The sequence below is a fragment of the Morone saxatilis genome, unplaced genomic scaffold (genome assembly GCF_004916995.1).
Source record: "Morone saxatilis isolate NCDOM2014 unplaced genomic scaffold, NCSU_SB_2.0 Contig0, whole genome shotgun sequence".
In the NCBI taxonomy this organism is placed as follows: Eukaryota; Metazoa; Chordata; class Actinopteri; family Moronidae; genus Morone; species Morone saxatilis.
Genome location: NW_023339650.1, coordinates 9,093,687 through 9,113,991, shown reverse-complemented (window position 1 = coordinate 9,113,991; position 20,305 = coordinate 9,093,687). Strand labels below are relative to the sequence as shown.

Here is a 20,305-nt window from a genome sequence, read left to right as displayed (position 1 = left end):
GAATTGGTTTTATTCGAAAGTAGGTGGGAAATCGAAACCTGTCTTCACATTCACACTGTTGTAAATATCAAGTGGTGCATATGATTTGAGAGTTGCTGTGAGTGGTTGGTGCCCTAATGTGCTCAATCAGAAATATCTTCATGGTACACATGGCCCAGATTAGATCAAGAGGCACTATATGAATGTATTATTATTATATGTTCTGCCCACATTTCTAATGTTATAAGAATTAACTCAACCTTTTAAAATGTACCTTCTGTAAAGGATAATTTTTGACATGTTCAACGCCAAAAATTATGTCTTGCATTAAAAATCCATTTATTCCTTTCTCTCTCCTATAAAACAGTAATTTACACCAGTGTGATACCACCTTTTGTGATTTACTAAAGGCTATAAATGCACTGTTTATAAGCCTTGGACATTTGAAAGGTAAAATGGGTTAGACGTCACAATTGAAAGGAAAAGCCTGTATTGTTTTACCTTCTAGCAGATGCCTGATTATATGTCTGACTAATCTGTCGCTAAACCGCTTCATAAACTAACTATCCCCACTGGGAAAAGAAAAATAGATTATGTAGTCTCTGTAAGAACTGCTCTTTACTCTCTGTCTCTCTCTCTTTCTAAGTGTGTGCGCATCTACACATCTCTCCACAGTATATTTGCCATTTAGAGGGACTAAGCATTTCATTACAAGTCTACTGAGCTCCCACTGTGTCATTGAAGCCAGAAGCCAGTGTGGCTTTCTTTCTTAGAGATACTAATAACAGAATCAAAGGAGGGAGCTTGTGTTTGAGTGTGCGAGTCTCTGTTTGTGTGTCTGTATATTCTAGTAATACTGATGTAATCGCAGGCTCAAGCCCAATTAGCCTAGAGGGTAACTCTGTAATAATCCCTACCCCTGGGCATAATGGCCTATTAAAGCAGCAGTGGACAGAATAAATGAGTGTGTCTAAGGAAAGAGAAAGAGAGGGAGGGAGAAAGAAAGAAGAAGAGGCAGGGAGGGTAGTAGGGAGTAAGGGAGGAAGGGGAGGGGGGAGAAATGGAATTAAAAGGGCCTTTGTAGACAGACTTGTTGAAAATAAAGTTTCATTTCAATTTGATTTTTACCTTAATGATGAATGTGTTTCAACATTTTTGCCTCATGTACAGCAGTTGAACTCGAATACTAAAACAGCCTGTCCTCCTCATACTAAGTATAAAGTTAAAGATGCTAATTAACAGTTACAAACATTTTTTGCTAGAATTGCTGATTTGTTTACTTTGTTGACTCCCATTTGTGTGACAGGATCTTATACCTACAGCTTAAAAACATTCATTATGTGTTTCATTAGTTGTTTATCAGTGTTGTTGGGCTTAAGACCATGTCAAGACAGAGTCTGTGAGAAGGTGAGCTCTAACCCAGAGGGGAATGTATGAATTGAGACTATGGCCATAATTGTTTTGATGGGATAATGTAGTTTTTGTACAAATCATTGCGGATTTATATCAAATATATATAGATGTTTAACCCATGTTGCTGCTCTATATCACAGAAGATCCTTAGATGGTAAAAATATACAAATATATTTGACTGACAAACTGGTTATAATGTAGAGCCATAAGTAAAATAAAGCCTTAAAAAAAAGAAAAAACAAACTTTCAGCCATGGACATTGTCTTAATTTGTACCAGACACTCGAAACACCAGCCAGATACACATGTGCAAAACATCAGCTCAGCTGTCCTAAAAAATTCAAACATTGCACTTTAAAAAACCCTAAACAAAATATTCAACAGTGAAATTGTCTTTCAATTAATGATTATATAAATAGCTGAATTATTTAGTTTCCGTGCAATGGGTTAATTACTTTTATTAATTATACTGATGATCAGTCAATGTAATACAAAACAAAACAGCTTCAAAAAGTTTAAATTGTGTGTGTATGTGGGTGCATCTGTGGACAAACTCACCTGAAGAAAGGTCTACCCGGTTGTTGCCGGTTTCCTTTGTCACATTGATACGAACTACGACCTTGCTGTCCTCGAGGGAGATTTCCAGCGTGCCATCATCAAGATTGCTGAAGAGGAGGAGCCCATCGGGGTTCCACGTACGGAACTGGAAGCTCACAGATATTGTGTTGTGATTGGCTCGGCCTGGCAGCTGTAGGAAGCTGGTGGCATTAAAAAAGACCGGGAAGGTGTGGGTCTCCACACAGGAGAAGGACAGGTTACGCTGTCAAGAGAGAGATTCAGAGAGAGGGAGAGAGACACCAACAAAGAGAGATGATAGGAAGTTATCAATTGGTTTTCAAAGAGAAAAGTCAAAAGCAAAGCTAATCTCTTGAATGTTGGCTTGTGTGTGAAGTTCTTTGAATGTTTTAAATGCCTCAACACTTTAGGAAATCATGTATTTATTCACCAGGCTTTTGTTGCTTTTGTCTAGCTTCTGCATGTTTACCTTCAGATGTTCCTGACTGAAGCTAGATTTAAAGACTGATGTTGCTTGTACACATTACAAAAATGTGTCTTTTTGGCTCACCCTGTCTTTAAAACCAAGGCCAAACAGTAACCTGGGTGATGTTTGTGTGCTGGAGGAAAACAAACACTATTGTAGAATTTAGGCACTAATTACCATTGAGCTTCTCCAACCTTGTGCTGTTAATCAATTCATTAGCAAACACTCAATGCTGAGCTGCCTTACCAACTAAAGATGATTCCTGATTGCCTCTGCCAGTTTGTGTAGGTGTGTGTGTATGTGTGTGTGTGTGTGTGTGTTTCTGAAATCTGAGAGCAGATCTGTTTTGATTAGAAATGAACGGTTGTGTGAGTTATCAGAGAGAATTAGAGGTGCTGCTTTAAACAAACTTGATTAGTGCCTCCATTTGTTCAATCAGTTCACCAGAGATCGAAGGAGATACACTGCCTGTCCACTGTTGAGGGAGAACGGGGAGATGGGAAGACACGAGAGCTCTGACACTCTGAGTCTATTGTAACTAATTTTAAGGATGGCAAAACACTTAATGTGCTGAAGTTACATCCAGCAGTCATCCAGAGTGCCATGCATTTGATGGGAAGAAGCAAAGCATTTAAGCATTGAATGCATTCCTTATTCTGTTGTGATAGGTTGAAAACAATCTGCTCCACAGTACTTTGCAATGAAATTCTGTCTGTAGGCTGCAGTGAAATGGCAGCCATGATATCAAGCAGGAGAACAAAGACAGGAGGCAAACACATGGAGGGGCCACTGATGGGTCAGCTGTATCTGATTAATTATGAATCTGTTAAACTGTTTTGGTACAGTGAATAATTTACCCCCTCACTCAGGTCAGATACAAAGTTAGTGTGACAATAATGAGCTTGTTCGGCATTCAGCTGCCTTTATAAGCATGTTATTTCAAGCTTTTTACATTTATGGGTTTATAATGGAGTTGAGTTTATATATATGTGTATATGTATATGAGAGTGTCACACGTGTCACTTACAAAGCTGGAGGTGTCTAGCTTCTTTCGGCGGGCCAGATCTGTAATGTTGTCTCCATTGTAGTTGATGCTCTCCATGCAGCCTTTAAAGTTCTTCCGCCCTCCTCCCACTGGCTTCCCACTGTATGGCATCCCCCCAAAGCTCAACTAGAGAAAAACAGAGGAAAAAAGAGACAGTAAGATTAAGACTACCATAGATTAGCTACTCCCTCTACTGCTAGATCATTGCAAAAAGCTAAATAAACGTAACATATTAAAATGTTCTATTCTGGCATTATTGCTTGGCCATTCCCCCACAAACAGGGATTACAGTAGCAACACTACAAATAGACCTGCTAATGTTCAATTTCTATGGACTATTTCATGTCATCTCAATCAGTTATTGTTTATGGTAAAAGTCTTACAACTGGGGAAGTAAAATACATACTTTCCTTTAGTGAACAACATCAAAAATGTGTCAAATTGACTTAAATGTCATAATAGTCTCATATAGATGTGGTAATAGGTGTAACTGTGTTAAAAGGGCCCATTTTATTTGGTTGTTGGTAACAATTTGGATAAGAGGAAGACCAAAAAAAAAGTAAATGGCATAAATATATATGCTTATGACACATACTGCAGCGCCACCTTTGGGCCAGTTGTTAATGAATGCAAAGATGGATGGACCAGGTCTGATCCACAGTCGCGCCTCTTGATTATATATACATGAAAATTAGTGCCAACCCCAAACTAAACCACAAGATGTTGGGTCTGCATTGCAGGGGTAAAACAATCTAATATCACATTTCTTTAACAAAACACCTTGATATCAGTATACTATTGACATATACATTATATATATTTACATAAAGTGACTGCTGGAGGAGTGGGAGAAAGCATTCAAAGAAGAAGACAGTGGTTTGTGTAGGGAACAGATGCGATGAGAGGAGAACTGAGGTGAGGAGATTGAGGCTAATAAACAGGCATCTGGTGGGAAGCGCTGAAGGACACAGAACTGATGAAAATGTAAACTACATTTTCATATTTTTCTACAGTTGAACATGTGTTTTTTTCTTCTTTCAGATGTAGCTCTGAGGAAGCCGAAATGAGAGAGGGTGGTGTGCAATTACCAGTCGATATGTGTCTGTTTATCTGTGTGTGCGTGTGTGTTTGTATCTGTCTGTGGTGACGCTCCAGTAGTCTTAGTAATTACTGCCAAGGGTAGACACAAATGCACCCGGATATTTAGTCTACAGGCTTAAATGGGAGCAGAAATGTACAGACGTGCACACACATGTCCGGAAAGACGCACACACACACAAACAAGATGAAGTGTGTGGACTAGGGGGAGTATAGTGGTACACTTTGAGTAAAAGCTGGTCACAATTTTGCTATCTGTAGAGAGACTTGGTCAGGCTGTAACACTGCCGGGTTCCATTCAGGGTTCACCACACACACACACACACACACACACACACACAACACACACAACACAACACACACACCACACACACACACACACACACACACACACACCCTCCTGGTTCACCCAATTGTACAGATTTCCCTAAAGATCCTTTAACTCAACAGCTTCAATTTAATTGGACTGTGGTTTCTCCTGCCCCATTTCTCAGTATCCTACTTAACAATGGAACAGATCAGCCATATTACCAATGCCTGCTAAAGGTCACATGCTCACACACAAACATATCAATACACAAACTCACACAAACCCACGCATATACCTATTTACAGTATGTATTCACCGTACACAGCTGCACATGCATGCACACGCTTACATTACACACAAGTGCATTTATACCCATTATGCATTCCAAAATCAATTTCCTGTTTTAAGTATTATTAGCTGAACTCTTTGCATTCCATTACTGACTGACAATAATTATGTGTGTTTCATGGATTATCATTATAGCAGAGTAAAACCAATATCTAATTTCCTGTGTGGTATCAATGCACTATACAGACAGAGTAGGCCAAGGTACCACCAGTGATAAGTGGTTGTTTAAAACACAGCTGCAAAGTGCATGAGTAAAGTGCATAAGAACAGGTAGAAACACTGGGATAAAAAGAGGCTGAAGAAGACAAACATCATCATCATAAAGACTATTAATAAGTAAAGATGAGACAGCCCTGTTAAGACTCCCAGCAGTTTGGGCGGGGGCAGATTTATCTGAGAACACCTAAGGGTCCTAAACCAGAATTCTAACACAGTTATTTTCAAGAGGACTAACATTCATCTCCAAACATTAGGTTTCAAAATACAAATACAAAACACTCAAACATTGATAAAATGAAGCCTGCAAGCTAGTTTAGCTCACTACTACACTCAACATGGCACTCAACATGGCATACTCCTCTCTGTGCAACATATATCCAACACATCCATAATATTATCACAGTGTACTTGAAGTGTCAGTGCTGCGTTGCTCCCACTTTATGCTACTAAACCTCCAAACCAGGCATCAAGGAGGAAGTTAGTATTTTTGAGTTTCCTTGAGAGGAGTACTGAGGTAAGAGCCTAGAAGCCTTACCTAGTGTTGTACATATTCTGTATTAACATGATAATCCATTCCATGTGAGGTGGTCCATCAACCCAAATATACTGCCATTGATAGAATGAGCAAGCAGCTATTATATATTAGTGCCACAGCTGCTAGCATACGCTGCCGGTTATAGTTGTGCATACTTACTTGTAGGCTAATACTCATCTATTAACCTATATTTATTTAGGTTAAATTCAGCACTGCACTGCACTGCATGTGTATAATATCGGTTTCCAGTTTACTTTTCAAATATTTATTGGTTAACTATAATACAAAAATAAAAATAAAACACCACTTTTTTCACTGCTACAGTACACTATTCACACTTTTGGGATGCAACACAACATTCAAAAGTGTACATTCAGCAAAAGTTAGCTAACTTAGCTTATGAGTTGACTTGGCTAACAATAACTCGTTGTCCCATATTAATCCGTGACCCTCTGCATTCACACCACACATATGTCCACTAGTCAAATTTCATAATGTTTGCTTACCTGCAAAAATACACAAACAAAAGACAAATCAGTACATTGTTATGTTTTTGTCCATCAGTTTGTGCCAGTATACTGGTAACAACACTTTCCCAAGTCTTCTCTTTTAATACACTTTGTGCGTAAGACACAGAAGTATAATAACTACTTTTCAATAATAATAATAATGTGTTAAAGTAAATAATGCATTGATTACCTTACCTGAGGACCTTCAACTCAGTATTTGCATTTGCTAATATTAGCACAGTAAATTAATATCATTATTGTTAAGACAAAGCCTTTAATGCGCCTATTGGAGATTGCACCTTAATCACATTAAAAGTGGTACATTTTGCAGTAGATTCAAAAATGTGCAACAACCCGAAAAGGGGCAAAACACAACATACATGCCAACTAAAACCACCAAAATTGCCTTATGTTTGCAATAACAGGTGGCCTGAACAGGTGGAACCCCAATTTCATGCCAAAATTAGCCCCAGAATTGCACTGCGCCAACTAATCAGCATAAACACAGCCTCAGCTGCACCACCCATCCCCCTTGGCACCAGCAGGTTTGTTTGGAGCCAGGAAATTACCAAATAGTGCCTAAGGAAACTTGTAAAAGGACTGCATTTGCGCTACCGCTGCGTTTGCGCCTTTGGGAAAATAGGAACCTGTATGTGACATAACCTAGGGCTTAACAAATAAAGTTGACCTAAAAATGTGCTTCTCTATGTTAAATAAGAAACTAAGAGCACATTGTGACAACCTGCTAAACTAGCAGGCTACTTAACAGATGTTTTGCTGTTACGATGAACAGTTCTAGTAGTTCTTACAGTAGCCAGTCACCTGAATAACAGGCAGCTGCTCTGGACTGACAGACAAATACAATCATTCAGGCAAAGCTGAGGTAGCTGAATAAATCAGCTGACATTTTAGTCATTCACTCCTTCCATGGTCTACCAGTTGATAACCAGATGTCAACCTGATATGTCTTATAAAGAAATAGATGAAGAGTATAGCTGTAGTTTTGCCTAGTATCATCTCCTGTGTCTGTGACTGGACACGTATGTACGTTATTATGGATTCATTCCTTCATTTATTTCAAAGGGGAGAGAACCATTTTCTGTCTGTATACCTAGTATACTTTGCTTCTCACCTCATAGTCCAGATCGAGGTGGTCAAACTCTCCGTTGGTCCTGAAGTGCTGAGTGTGTCTATCCAAGGTGAAGTTGACATTGCGACGGTAGCGTTCAATCACCACTGAGTGCCAGTGATTGTCATCTAAGAGGCTGCCGGTGGTGACAGAGGTATGACCCAGGATAGAGCCATACTGATTACTGCCTGTAATTAACATGTCATAATAATATAAGTTACAAAAACACACACTGGACACCAAGCCAAAAATTAATTAAAATTTGTCAGATATAATAGTGTGAACAACAGTTAAATATGCTTTTACTCTGAAAGCTAAAGAGCAACACTTGAAAATTTTAAGTGGTTTTGATATTCTGGGCAGCTTAACAAAGAGCAATGAATACAAAATGTATTATTTATTAATGTATTAATTTATTTTCTCCGGCAGGGATTTCTAAAAAAAAAAAAGAGGCCAGAAATGATTCCAGTGCTTCACAAAAGGAAAATCAACTACACTTGACTATGAAATGTATACAAGTTTATTCAAATTTACAGCACATAGCACAAACTGAACATTCTGCTCTGTGCATTTGTTTGTAAATTAAGTCATCCTTATGCACATTAGAACACCTGACATTTATTTAAGTGTAATTATACAGTAAGAGACCTAATTTAGTTGTAACACTGGGTACTTAAATGCATCCCTGCAGTTGTTTCTTCTGTGCTGCAGTACGGCATCCTTAAAGGTTACACCAGTTCTTTCAGCAACACAGCTGGTCGACAGTGAGTGATACTCCACGCGCTTATGGATTGTTGTAGCTGTTGTTTACAGCGTAAAGGGTAGAAAGCTGTGCCTGGACAGTTTATCTTAGCTCCAAGATACTGTTATCTTGACAGACACGGCATACATTTTGATTAGAAAAGCTTTGGATTATTGTCAAGCCTATAATAATGGTATTATTCTTTTGACTTGTCAAGTTGCTTCAAACACGACCAGTGTAGTGTAGCTGTATGCATTAGACTGAGTACGGCACGGTTCAGGAGGTAGAGCGGCCGTCTAGTAATCAGAAGGATACTGGTTTCTCCAGAAAGAGTGTCAAAGCATCTTTGAGGAACACACTGAACCCCTAACTACTAATAAATGAGCAGGTTGGCACCTTGCATGGTAGCCCCTGCTGTCAGTGTATAATTTATCTAAATAATTGCCTTTAATTTGTTGCCCACCCAGGTTTATCTGCAGCAGCAGCTTGGCCTTGCGAAGCTCCAGAGTGATGTAGTCTCCCTGTTGGCCTTCCCCATGGAGAATTACACCCTCACTCTCTGATGTCTTGAACCTCAGTGCAATCACATCCTTAATGATCTTCATCTTCTTCACCTGCACAAATGTCAACAAACACCATAAAGCCCACATGCTTGTTTAACAGCACAGGTGTTTCAATTTTGTTTTTCTCATTAAAAAAGGTAGGAAAAAAAATATGAAAAACAACTTTCCCATCATATCATATTGTATTTGTTATTTTTTTAGGATCCAAGCTTTATGTCCTTAAAGGATATTGATAGTATGACTTTTAATTGGGAGGTTTAGTCACAGTAAAGAATATCAAGGTAGTAAATCCAATACCTTAAAACGATATGAGATTACACCCTGTCCATCGAAGTTGATCACGCCCGCCCCTAAAAAAGACAGAGGGAAACAATTGAGATACAAAGAGAGGAAGAATACACAGGGAAACACAAGAGAGAGACAAGAGGAGAGAGACAGTAAGAAACAGAGAGAAAAGGCAACATTGAAAGGGATTAGTTAAATAAAATGTGTGTGCAGATAGGGATAAGTCCCTTATCCCAAACTGACAAAGTGCATTCTAAAGCATACACTCTTCAATGACTGGGTCAAGAAATCCGTATTTAATCACAAAATCATTACAGGCAGAAAAAAAGACATTTACAGTAGTGATAGTAATGCTAATAATGATGAACAGGTGAACAGGCAAAGGACCTGTGGAAATTTAATATCTACTGGCCGTACTCGCCATCTGAATCTGAATACTGTAGCCAACAGGCCTTTTTCACAGAAGACATTTTGACTTGTCACAGTATGAAAAGCACAGGTGTAAGTAATAAAATGAATGATGTCTGAATTCTATTTAGCTGCTTCTGTTTCAGAGTCCTGATATTGCACATGCTGGCTCACTGTCAGTTGGCTTGCAGGGACAATTGACAACAATTGTCTAATAAACAAGAACTTAAGACACCTTAACTACAGGTATAAAATGCTATATAACTCCAAATTATATATATAGTTGCATGTTACAATGAAGGTTTCCATGTTAAAAAGAAGGGGGACAGAAAGGAGACAGGCAACGGTGGAGGAGATTTTCAGATCTTGAGAGGAGAAATAAAGTGCGGTGCTTGAGGCTCTCTTCAATCTTACTATCATCACCCCAACTGTTCAAGTGGTTAGAGTAGAGTGTGTGTCTGTGTGGTGTGATTGGTTAGAGAAGTAGAGTACAGGCTATGATAGGATAACAGAGCTTGGGAAAGATCAGATCATCTTATATGCAGACACACTCATGCATGGTCACGCCGTCCCTCAATCTTTCGTGCTCTCTTGCTTTCTCACTTATATAACACACACACGCACACAACTATGCCAAGCAGAGGGGGGGTTGGATAGAATTACATCTGTTTCCTTTGTTCCAACTTCAGTGCTTCCCAAATGATCTCATGATGCCTCTCACTGGGTGGAAATACAACTTTCCATCTCTTCTGTTGCTTAACTCTTCAGTGTTGTTCTCGCACTAGTTCTTGTTCTCTTTCTCTTGTTCGCTTTCATCTGTCTCCATTTCTCCCCATCTTATTGTATCTCTTCTTTTGCTTCCCTTTTTAGTTTCCCTTCTTCCTTCCATCACTTTATTTGCTTTATCCCTCTTTCTCTCTCTCTCTCTGGTCTCTCCCCCTGTCACTCTCATCATCTTCTTCTGTCACATTTATGGTGGAAACTGTGGTGGTAGTTGACAGTTTTCCAATTGTTTTATGAGATATTGCAGATCTAGGTGTGCTGCTCAGAAAGGGGTTGCCAGCGCAGCTGAGTGCTTGATGTCAGGAGGGAGACTTTATGGAGGATGGAGGGCTTTCCCACCACCTGCAGACCACTGTGAGATTCAGAGAATGAAAGAGAAGGAGGGAGGGAGGGTGACCCACTGAGAAGCAAAGTAACAGGGGACGACTACTTGGTCTCTAGCCAGGGCAGCTGTGATGGCATGCACTCAAGATGGCAGAGGTTTCCAGACCCAAACCCAGGAGACAACGCCATTCTGGAGCCTGACCCAGATGGTGGTGTTCCACCAGATTTCCAGAGATGTGAAGCGATAGAGGGTGATTGAGATGGAGATGAAGTTTAATATAGACAGCTGCATGACAGCTAATATAATTTTCAAATAAATAATACTGGAAGTTATTACTTATCAGGGTCTTAAAACTACTGTCATGTTACCCGCACAAGGGTGACTGTTTTTAGAAAAATTATTTATAGCTGTTTATTAAGTTAGATACTACATTTGAAATCATGATGAAAATTCAGACTGAAGTAATGTGCACTATATATTCATAATCATTCTCTACTTCAAATGGCAAAAAAGTGTTATATATAGTATATTATTATACATGTTTACTGCACACGTTGTCCTTCAGATCATCTAAATGTGTCAATTTGTATAGTTTCCAACAAAACGACAAGACATGATTAGCCAATTAATCGTTTTCAGTCATTTTTTAAGAAACAAAATTCTCTGATTTCTGCTTCTCAAATATAAATATTTTCTGGTTTCTTTAGTCCTCCACGACAGTTAACTGAATATATTTTAATTGTGGACAAAACAAGAGACATTTGAGGGTGTCACCGTGGGCTTTGGGACATATTTTTTTTACCATTTTCTAACATTTTGTGGACCGTACAATAAATCGATTAATCGCGAAAAGACAGATTAATGGATAGTGAAAATAATCGTTAGTTGTAGCCCTAATTATAAGACAGCAAGGGGAATGACAGTCTGCACAGCCAGAGAGAAAATGGCAGAAAAAGGCATGATTGACCAAAGATGACTGAGAACTTAATGTATCTAGGTGCGTGTGTGAAGTGTGTGTGTGTGAAGTGTGTGTGTGAAGTGTGTAGGCCCAAAGAGCTGACACACTATAGAAAAAAATATATAAACTCCCATAATACAGAAGTACTATACCTCTATGTTAATTATAGAGCCATGCAGGTCTCACTACCGCCCGAGTACTGGTCCCAGTACCCCCCCCAGTACTGGCTAAGATCAGTTTGGCTGCATACACACACATCACTACTCATTATTTTTTGCTAGCCAGTGTTAAGCAATATGGCAAAATCAAAGGTGAACTGATAATATAAAATTGTATCCATGGCAACATGTGTCGTTTGGCAAGCAGCAAATTAGGTGGCTGTGAGCATAAAAGCAGGTCACTCACAGAATGACCTACCTACACCCAAGGATTTGGCTTTTCATTAAACTGGAAGTTGTGTATAGCACTTTGGTAAGATGAAATAATGACATGTAAGATGTTACTTTACAATCTGGTATAAATTGTGTCAAAGTTTTTGATATTTTATAGATAAAATGATGAACACAAATACTACAATAATAATATAGATTTATCCATAGTGGAAAGAACTGTTGGCCTCAGCCCTGTATTGTAACACTGTATGCACCCCCCGACCCCCTTTTTCCATATTTATTGCACCCCTGACTCTGAAGGCTACAATGATGCTCTTTTAGCTGTTTGTCTGGCCTCAGTCCTGCTCCAGAAAAATATATGCCATCCATAAACAAATGTACACAAGTGCATTTCTTATATTTGACAGCTGTTGATGGGGATACATCATCCTGACAACAGATTTAGATATTATTGGGGTAAAAAGGTCACAGGTTGAAGTCAGATGTGATATGCTTGCATTCTTTGGAAATTCTACTTGCGTGAAAGTGATTTGTACAGAAAATTAAATTTGTACTCTCCGTTTCTGTCTGACTCCCCTTTCTCTCACATACCAGCTCTACTATTTCCTGACTCATCTATGAAATAATTGATTTTCTGTTGATCCTTTGTTAATCAAAATGGAAATGAGCATGTAAATTCCACAGCAAGGTGGATCATGACTCCTTTATAGCCTCTAGCTCTGGCACATACACATACACACACAGCCTTTCATTGCACAGTCCTAGATGAGTCATAATATGGCATTGCATTTAATTATCATACATTTTCAAAACCCAGAATTATGATCTACAACCAACATATTTGGTGATTATGCTGGGAACATAACATCCATATTTATCTGCCTCCTTCTCCTCCTACTACTTCTCTTTTGTGCTTTCCTTTTTCATCCTCTTTTGTCATTGCCCAACACTGTACTTCTCCTCTCTTTCATCTCTGGATTGGGAAGCAGGAAAACATTTACAAGAAGTTGATTCTAAAAGAATCAGAGAGTTGCGGAGTGAAAGGTGGGTAGATGAACAGACAAATGTATGAGTTCTTATTTTCTGACTGAATGCTGAAGAAAGGAGCAGTGACAGCGTAATCATGAGAGAGCACCGTGGGCTTCAAAACACAGCTGACAGACAACTCTGAAAGATGACGCACCCGAAAAGGGGTGTGTGTACATGAGTAGGTGTGTGTGTGTTAGTGTCTCTGTCTCTCTGTGTTATCTCTGATATTCCAGTAGTAAGCATGTGTTCACCCGGATTGTGTATTTATTATGCGTCTCATCTGACAGATGTCAAGGCGTGGTGGACAACATTCATATCTGTCAGAAAAACACATCAAACTCTCTGTGCTTATTTGGCCTAGAAATAGATATGTTCTTTTGATAGCATTGTTGTTTACCTCAATCAACCAAATGGTCCATCTGTCTGTTGAATGACAGGATATCAAAGCCAGAAATGTATTTCTATAATAGTCTTATTTTAATAGAAAAAAAGAAAGCTACAGTAGAGAGAGCCCACATGATCTATTTCATTATGATTTATTTCACACTGGTAAAACATGTGGGAGTTAACCATAATCCCAGTATTCCCCTACTGGCCTACGAGCAGCTCCACTCGAGCTGGTGCTGGCTGAAGTCATGTTCAGGCAGGAAAAAATGAAACTTATTATCTTTTCCTGCCCAGATTTTGCTAAACCTCTAAGTCCAATTCTACTGTAGGGGGGTGTTGGAGTGCATAGTCTCTGTTGTACTGTATCTCTTATTATGTGCTATAGGGCTGGCTGAAGGGGAATTTTTGATGGAGAGAAAATTATTTATTCTACAAATTAATGGGCCCCCTTTGAAAATCAAGTCTTTACTTTGTTTTATTTCCTGGGAGCTGTAACCGGCTACAATATTATTTTAAGCGATAAAACCTCTTTTGCATCACGTGGAAAATGGTTGGACAGCAAATCATAACCTAAAGAGATGAGATGACATTTTAATGTACAAACCTCATATGCATTCAGATGGCAGTTAGAGCCAGTAGATATTAAATTTCAACAGATCCATTGCAGAAACATTCGTAACACCTGCCACACTGTTTGAAGACTACTGACAAGTCAGTGGGGAAGCGGCAGAATAAATAAATTTAAATCTACATCAAATGTAATCTTTAGTGATTCTACTTTAGTCAGTCTAAGTATACTTACTTTTACATTTACCAAACAGAGTGATGTCAGTGTAACAAGCCAACTTGGATAAACCAACTTTTCCTGTTGTTTAAAATCAACTAGTAACCATTTATGAAAATACTTTGCAGGTATAGACTGGTTTCAGGTATGTTACTAGTTTTGTACATGAATTTGAGATATCTCTTTTTCCACTTTCTACTTTATACATTCTGTATGTTGGTGATTTTAATATATGTGTTGATGTATCTGGTATCTGTGTGTATAGATACTTGTTTCTATGGACTTCTAACCAGCATGACGAAAATACATCTAGAATCAAAACACTGTCATTATACAAAAAAAGTTCTGTGGCAGTGAGCAAGTGTGCAGGCTTTATCGTTTTATCAAAGTTACAACTCTCATAACTACTGGTTTTTGACAGCCAGCTTCACTGTTCTGTACGATATTCATCGTTCCCACATGTCTTTCACTAAAGTTGAGAGATATATCTTGTTGAGTCTTACTCGAACACGATGCTTTATACTGTAGCTCAGTCAGGGACTTGGCTTCGGAACCAGAGGGTCACTGGTTGAACACCAGCATGCACCACAGTATGGAGTGTGGAATAGTAGCTGGAGAGGTGCTGTTTCCACCTCCTGGGCATTGCCAAGGTGCACCTGAGCAAGGCACCGAAACCTAACTCTCCCTAACTCACTCCAACATCTTTCTGCATTTGCATGTATGTAAGCCCTGTGTGTGTGTTGGTATTTCAGGCAAATGTGTGTGTAAAAACATTGAGGGAAAAAAAAAATCCCCATTTGGGATTAATAAAGTTAATCTTCTTCTATTTGGATTAGTATAAGTAAAAAAGTTGCTCATAAATTATTAAATGATCTGAGCAGGTCCTACACTGACTGCTACCTGCCTCAAAAATAGCAACAAGCACTAAAAGCAGTCACGTGTAGCAGAAGTGAATTATTTCCTAGTTAAAGCTGTTTGTGAGTGCAGTTGGAATGGGGCCCTGGGATGTGTATGAACTTAGCGTGGGCTGGAGTTTGGTGTTGTATTGTTCTGTGCATAAACATGTGCATCTCTCTGTGTTTGTGCCACATCTTGTCATCCTTATCATTACTGACTTGCTTTTATTTTAATATGTGAAGGAAATGAAACAAGGGAAATATAATGAAAGGGGTGAGGGCTGACTGGAATGCAATACACGCCCTTGTATTCACACACACACACACACACACACACGGACGCACACACTCACAGACAGATCCACACACAGTGTAATCGCATCTTCGGAATGAAAGATGTACGTGTGTCACTTCTAACAGTAATTTATGCAGAGCCTTAATTGAAAATTGTTATCAAAATCAATTTGGCAACCTTTAATAGGATGAGAGCAAAGAGGCTGCAAGAGAGTCAGTTCCCTGGATGATACATTTGTTAGAAAGTGGAAGACAGTGTGTAAGTGTGTGCATTTGTATGTGTCTGTCAGTCTCTAACTGTGCTTTGCATATTTGTGCACATTGAGGTTTTTTGTGTGTCCAGGAAGGTTTTCACGCTGGGTTTGTGTTTGATTCAAATGCAGAATTAGCTCATAATGAAGAAAAATGACTTGACTGGAGCTGACAAACCATCATTAGGCCCTCCCCATGGAACCATAATTATAAATGTTAATAGTAATTGTTGGAAATACTTACATATTATTACTTACAATTACAAGTACTGGAGTGAATAGATCTAGTTACCTGTTGTACGTGAGTGTTGTAATATCACTGACTCCTGTTTGACACAAGCCACCAAGGGACTATAAATATGCAAGTAAACAGCAATGTCCTTTGTTTTTATTTAACAATATGTGAAGATTACAGGTTTGACACTGTATGTGTTGTGCATGTGTGCGTATTCATGTAAAACAGAAATATAAAAGAGACAGTAGAATAGAAACGCAGCAGGTGTGCTAAAGACTAAGACTGTGCGTGTGTGTTTGCCTCAACTCACAGTAGGAGCAGCCATAGACTTCTATGCGCAGACCAATCCGTCCTTCTTCGCTCCAGTCCAGCGGGACGAGCCTGAGGAAGCGCGCCACGATTCCCTGCTGCAACTCGTGGCGAACGGCGCTTTCCGAGTTGGAGTTCCCAGAGAAGGCCTGTGAACACACGCACACACACACACACACACACACACACACATATACACACACAATTAAATTAAATACATCAAAGCCACAAGCCTGCAGTCAAACAAGCAGCTTCAGGACTAGGAGCAAGAGTATTTGTTCCACTAACCACATCCTGCCCTAAAGGTGTGCACTCACAAAACATACAAAATAATTATAAGTCTACATATCTAATATGTCCGCCATAAGACAACCTGACTGCGGGGGATTTGAGGAGGATATTGCATATTGTATTCAATCCGAAATAGATGTAAGACACTCCTTGCTCACATCATTTCATATTAGGCTGATTTCTGGGTCCCCAAAGATTCATGGGTGCTTGTAACTCTGCTCTACACATGCAGTTAGAGCAGTCGATGAAATCTCAGCTTCTAGCTGCTTAAACATCATGCTGAATTGTCTGTGAACAAATAAAAACATGTACAAAGCTAGTGGGAACACATCGTTTCTCAGCAAAATTGTCCGATGTCTGTTGATTTATTTACCTTTTATTATTCACATACAAAACAGCGTACGAGACACTGGCTTGGGATTTGTGTAAAATCATATATAGCTTCAAAGAACAAGTTTAACCATTTGACTTAACAGTAAACTCCTGCGTTTGGAGCAACAACATGGTAGCCATTCACCAGTCATGCCAACAGACTTACAACAGAGTCATGCCAACAGACTTACAACAGTTCTTTAGAAATGTAATGGCACCGGTGCACCAAAAGAACTACACTTACTGTGGCCACTATAAAAGCATTCAGTAAAGGCTTAATTGCATGTAGGAATGGGACCATATACAATATTATCGTGATCTGGTCATTTATCATTGTGAATTTTAATTATCTAGACAATCGTTAATATCCTCACGTGGTTTGACTTGATTGACTCTTTTATGTTGAATTGTCACAGGGAGGAGATTGCATTTTTCCAGTCATTCTAAAGTCCTAAGCCTGTCACCATGACTGAGAGGCTCGGTTTGCTCATTGTATCACAAAAAAATCTCAAATGGATGTGTGGATGTGTGGATAAACAGTGCCTAAAGGTTTCTTAACCAACTTAATTGCGTTAGTTTCATTCTTCTTGTGATTTTATTATGACATTTTGTTAGAGAGGTGTAGCTGTATAACTGCATAACTGTATAACTGTTTTTCTTTACTCAGTGGAAAAGAGAGAAATGTGAGAAAAATCTGTTTCACAAAATAGCACCTACCAAGAGTACAATGTACTGTTTTACATGACCCTTTATTTCAACTCCTTTCTTTCTTTCACTTCACATGATGGGGAGAACCACAAACCACCTACAAATTTACTTCACCACAGTCCCTGAACTATTTCACTTCTGTGCTTTCCCTCCTCTCCGAAACAAACATACACACCACGACCATTGTTCCCCATGCTTTTCTTGTACACACACGGAGTGAACAGTTGGCACGAACCATTGGGGAGAAGCATCATTAATGGCCTAGCAGGTAACTAGACAAGAGCAAGACACTAGACAGCCATGTGTTATTCTAGATAAGACATGAAGTGGGCAGGGCAGTGGATGAGCGTGGGGGGAAAAAGCTCTGCTGAGACGCTCTGCTTTGAGCTTACTCCCTCAGTGACCCAAGTATGTACCCCTGAAGATATGCTATCTGCAAAAGAGGAGATGGTCAAGAGTTCACACTAAGCTCAGAGCAACTGAGCTTCCTCTGTGGCGAGGGAGTAGACATGAGGTGAACAGTGCTTCCATCTCCTTCATGCCTTTCCCTCACTTTCATTTTTAATCTTTATTTATCCAGAAAAGGTTAACTGAGCGCACAAACATACACACACAAGCTTTTTTATTAGTGCCCTGCTTCACATTCACACAGCTCCACATGACTCATCAGGGAGCCCTTCAGTATACTTTAACTGCAGCGTCTACTCTCTGCAGGTGCACAGGTCCTGAAGATCTGGGTTAAGTGACTTGCTCAAGGGCAGCTGTGCTGTTTTTGAGGGAAATGAATGCAACTCGCTCATACTACTGTATGTATGTCACCAGCTATAAAAATTACCTTTTTAGATAATAGAGGATAATAGATTCAGCCAAGGGAAACCATTTGTCAACCAGTGTCAACTAGTGTCAACTTATTAGCTGAAAAATGAAGAACTAGAGTGGTTCTAAAGGATTTAATCATCATATTCAAGTTCATGAACATATGGGATAGCTTGGCTTTTGACTTTTTCCCGCATACAGCAGGTCTCATGAGCTCTTTAATGTTTTTCTCATATTTCTGCATGCAGTTTGATATGTATGATATATATGTCAAATGGTGACGTTATTGTTGCTCATGGATCTTTATGAGATCAAATGGCAGCCCAACTCAGGAGGAGAAGGAAAATCACTGTAAAACCACCACACTAAAACAATTAACAAATGAATAAAGGCATAGAGACTTAAAAAAGAATTACACTTCACTTCTGGTTTACAGTGTACTTCTGAAAATGTTTCTTTCTTCCTCAGAGCTGCAGAAAGTGTATATCCCTACTTTAAAGTGCAGTTTTTTTGAGTTGAGCTGAGATAAATTTGCAGTTTAACATACCTTTAAACTGCATGCCAAGACATAGAAAGAGAATTTGGAAGAAGAAATACTGGTTAAAAATGTCTTCAAAACTTAAATATTCCTTTAATCACTGGGGCTAGCACCACCCTGTGGAGTTGTTTGTACATTTCTTGGATTTTCTCTGCAAAACTCATCCCTCTCTTCTCTTTTTCCTGTCAAATCTTGTAAATCCTCCTTCACGTCCTGTGCTCCTCATCAACATGTTTGTCCTTCACTATTCAGTTTCCAAAATGCCTGTGGTCCTGGCTCAGGATTTAATGCACAAAAAACACAAATGTATCAGTTTGCACGGAGGAAGCACATATGCAAACACACACAGACACACAATCGCCCACACAACACCTTCCCATTTGAACTTTTCTGCAATGTTAAAATGTGATATCGCCCTTAAGCTCATTTCATAGTTAAAATAATAATAAAAAAACTCTGAATACAGTATATCTACGGAGGACTTGATTGACTGCGTGCAGAACACTTAACTTCTTTTTGTCCAGCCGACACTTTTCTCTTCCTACTGTTGTCAAGGTATAAAAGTAAGAAAGAGAGCGAGTGAGAGAAAGAGAGAGAAGAAAAAAATGTTTTGTCTCCACCCAAAAGCTCCATCTCCCCAATCCCGTTTTTCCAGCTTCCTTCTTTTATTTCTCTATTGTGTTCATCCTGCTATTCGGCACTTATCTGTGCTTGGCTGAATGAACAGCTCAATTCAAAGGCATTACTATGCAGAGTGGAGGGCAGAAGGCAGGATAGGGAAGAGAGGAGGATGGAGAAAAAAGTTGTGGATGCTGAACACCTCGCAAAATTCTGCCTAGTCAACCATTTAATTCCCTCTCCTCCAAAGTCAAATCATTAACCAGCAAACCAATGAGTAATTGGGAATTTGTGTGTGTGTGTGTGTGTGTGTGTGTGTCACATCATAGTGAAAAGTGTGAGCGTTTATTTCAGCATATGTGTGTGTAAGTGTAACTTAAGAGCTTAGACACTTTGACGTTTTGTTTAATCAAGAACTAAGGTAATTTACAGCAACAAAGGCCACAAAGTGCCTGAGGCAGACAGTTTTTACTCAGTGTCTGTGTGGGTGTGTGTGCACGCGCGCAAATGCTTTTATAGATTTGTGTGTTTCTCTCCAAGTTTAGGCCTAAAATTGATTATGCTATGTACGTCAAACTACTCTTAAAGTGTACTGCAGTATTCCATCAAAAAATAAAATAAATAAGAATAACTTGCACTTGGGAGCCCTTAGTAGATTCAAACAGAAAAATATTTACTTCTGTTTTCGTACACGT

General features: G+C 39.1%; 1 protein-coding gene across 1 annotated transcript in view; it reads right to left on the bottom strand.

Moving 5' to 3' along the window:
• Positions 1–695: 695 nt before the first annotated feature.
• The window catches only part of LOC118324350 (contactin-associated protein-like 2), a 45,975-nt gene continuing 26,365 nt past the window's right edge, over positions 696–20,305 (bottom strand). The window contains exons 4-10 of the mRNA XM_035656651.1: positions 16,269–16,416; positions 9,229–9,281; positions 8,832–8,982; positions 7,630–7,814; positions 3,461–3,604; positions 1,950–2,211; positions 696–757 (exon numbers count right to left, since the gene is read on the bottom strand). Of these exons, the coding sequence (XP_035512544.1) occupies positions 696–757; positions 1,950–2,211; positions 3,461–3,604; positions 7,630–7,814; positions 8,832–8,982; positions 9,229–9,281; positions 16,269–16,416 (1,005 nt within the window). The remainder of the gene's footprint in view (positions 758–1,949; positions 2,212–3,460; positions 3,605–7,629; positions 7,815–8,831; positions 8,983–9,228; positions 9,282–16,268; positions 16,417–20,305) is intronic.